Raw genomic sequence first — 2,935 nt, 5'->3', positions numbered from 1 at the left:
TATATATATATATATATATATATATATATATATATATTTTACACCTTCTCATACTTTCATTCTCTGTTTGGAAGGAGATGTAGCATTTAAGTGTCTTGATGTATTACAGATACAGACAGCTGCGAGCGATGGATGAACTGCAAGAGCGACTTCTTGAAGAAGTACATGGTCAAGGTGGCAAACGACCTTCCCAGCTGCCCTTGCTCTTACCCAACTGAGGTGGCGTACAGCACAGCAGATGTACACGATGCTCCCACACGCCGAGATTTTCGTTGGAAAGACGCCAGCGGGCCGAAAGAGAAGCTGGAGATCTACAAGCCCACGGCCCGTTACTGCATCCGCTCCATGCTGACGCTGGAGTCCACCACGCTGGCAGCTCAGCACTGTTGCTACAACGACAACATGAAGCTCATCACTCGCGGCAAAGGGGCCGGCACGCCCAACCTCATCAGCACAGAGTTCTCAGCCGACCTGCACTATAAGGTGGACATCCTGCCCTGGATCATCTGCAAAGGAGACTGGAGCCGCTACAACCAGGCCAGGCCGCCAAACAATGGACAGAAGTGTCCCGACAACCCTCAGGACGAGGACTACTACAAACAGTTTGAAGAAGCGAGGGAATTCTAGCCGGCTGTAAAGTAAAAGCAAGAAAAAACAAACACTGATTAAATGTTCAGCTAAACCTCAAAAACGGTGCTGAAACCATTTTTTTGTCAAATTCCATTTTAGATCAAATCACAAAAGAACTTTTAGGCTCTGAGGAACAATACGTACTGCTCTTATGAACCAAGAGGACTAAAAATCCAACAGAGTCAGACACATACTTGCTCACAAGGGATTTTTCTTGACTTCACCAAAACCAGGCATTTCTGTTTTTTTTTTTTTTTTATAAAATATGCCTCTTAAAAAAAAATGTGCCATCAATTTTTTATGTTTTTTCCTTAAGATCTGGTCATTAAAGGGAGAACTGAGTTTGTATTCTTAAAAAGGGAAATTTATTATTCTAGGAAGGTTCGTTAAGATTGTGTCCATGTTCGTCTCCATAGATTGTTTATGTTTGGTGATTCTGAGAGGTCTGTGGTAATGGGATAATCAGATCCTTCAGGAATGTTTTTTTTTTTGGGGGGGGGGGGGGGGGGGGGGGACACAGAGAACAGGGTTGTCAAATTTTCTCTCATTTGTCATTCACAATATCCAGGTTCTCATGTAAGCTTGTGAGTTTATTTAGCATGCACATTTCCCCCCCTCCACCAAAAATGTACAACGGTGTCCCTTGGGTCTCTGAGGCAGATCTTTCTTGTAAAAAGCCTGCAATATTTTTGTAAAGTATTTATTAAGTTGTAGCTGTCTGAGTTGGGTGTCTATGATTCTGATTCACATATGGCTGAATGCCAATTTGAGATTATGCTCAAGCTGAAACTTTGGCATCAATGTGCGTATGTGTGTCTCAAGTTAAGATTAAACCACAATAGAGCGTAAAGAATGTGTGAATTCACCTGTACGGAAAGACTTTTGAGATATAAATCTATAAATACATTATTAAAAGGCTAATGAATGTGTTGCTAGAAAAACTATCTTTACGTGTATGATCTTCATGGCAAATAAATCTTAACACAATTTCAAGTAACGTTTCATCAGCTATGTGATATTTCTTCAGAGAGAGGGGGAAGAGGGTAAGGTTCCCTTGAACGGGATTCAAATTCTTTGTCTTTGGCATGTATCCTCACATTCCTGAGTAATTTCGCAGTACACACACACATACATGTATACACACACACACACACACACACAATGCTGCCTGTCCATAGCAAGGACCTCTGACTATTCCCTCTCCGCTGAGTGCCGCAGTCATTGTCGCACAGAGAAAGCCATTCATGGTGCCCTCATTCCTGCAGTCTTGTGTATGCCACAGCTGGCCGGGTGCAGGCTTGTCTTTATAATGCAGCAGGCCCCAGCACGTTCCACACCCCTAAGGCGCTACTTGCAACTGCCTAGTTGCTTCACTATTCATTCAAGATTCCTCCACGTGCAACCTTCGACCAATTTTTCCTAACCACAGCCTTTTTAATCAACAACCCACCTTGTAGTAGCAGACTCATAGTGTGAAAAGGTCTCTTTTGTCCCTCTCTTCAGTAAAGGCATGGTTTGAGGCTAAGATTACAGTGACCGGGATGGATTGTTATCTTAGCGGACCGTCTGCAGAACAGGCCATGGAGATCAAAGTAGGGTGTTCGTCTTTAATTTTGAAACGTTAGGGGCGCGCTCAAATTGATAACATACCTCCACCACCACAACCACAACTCCCCTCTCCGCCTCCAGTATATCTTCTCAAGACCTGCTCCACGTGTCTCAAGAGCACGCTAGTATTTGTACACTCTCCTCACTTTTGATCTCTCAAAAAAATATATTCTCCCCTCCCCTACAAAAACGTGCACGATGATTCCTGTGCCAAGGCGTACTGTAGGTAGGAAGATATGCAGATTATAATACAGATTATTTACTGAGTGCAATTGGTGTGAAAATGTATGAGAGGGCGGACATTTTACAGACAAGCGAGTGTAGAGAAGTTGTTGCGTAGGCTGTGGGGCGTCAGCAAGGCCTCGCTTTTGTGTTACTATTTCCAGGACTCTACTCTGGTATGTTTCAAAGGATGCAAAGCACCATATTAGTGGTATATTGTCAGGGATCCGAAAGGGCTCATTAAGTATCACCAAGATATGATTGTTGGTATTTCGCCTCTATTTTTGTTAGGAGAAGTTTTAGTTGAGTTTAACAGAACTGGCTCGGGGATTTCTCAGTAGATCTCCACACAAGAGACTGCGGGAATGAGACAGCAAGAAGAGTTAAAAGAAGAAGAAAGTGTTATGGGGGCGTGTGAGGATTGGACCCAAATGCAGAGAGGAGAATGGCAGGCAGGCAGGTGGGGGTAAACAGG

General features: G+C 43.5%; 1 protein-coding gene across 2 annotated transcripts in view; it reads left to right on the top strand.

Moving 5' to 3' along the window:
• ism1 (isthmin 1) overlaps positions 1–1,627 on the top strand; it is a 12,349-nt gene extending 10,722 nt beyond the window's left edge. For both annotated transcript variants that reach the window (XM_034898358.1, XM_034898357.1), the window contains exon 6: positions 110–1,627. In XM_034898358.1, coding sequence (XP_034754249.1) covers positions 110–627 — 518 coding nt within the window. In that variant the 3' untranslated portion in view covers positions 628–1,627. The remainder of the gene's footprint in view (positions 1–109) is intronic.
• The last annotated feature ends 1,308 nt before the right edge of the window (positions 1,628–2,935 follow it).

The sequence above is a fragment of the Etheostoma cragini genome, chromosome 17, assembly GCF_013103735.1.
Source record: "Etheostoma cragini isolate CJK2018 chromosome 17, CSU_Ecrag_1.0, whole genome shotgun sequence".
In the NCBI taxonomy this organism is placed as follows: Eukaryota; Metazoa; Chordata; class Actinopteri; order Perciformes; family Percidae; genus Etheostoma; species Etheostoma cragini.
Note: the sequence above shows the minus strand (reverse complement) of the source record. Positions and strands in the feature narration are given on the sequence as shown.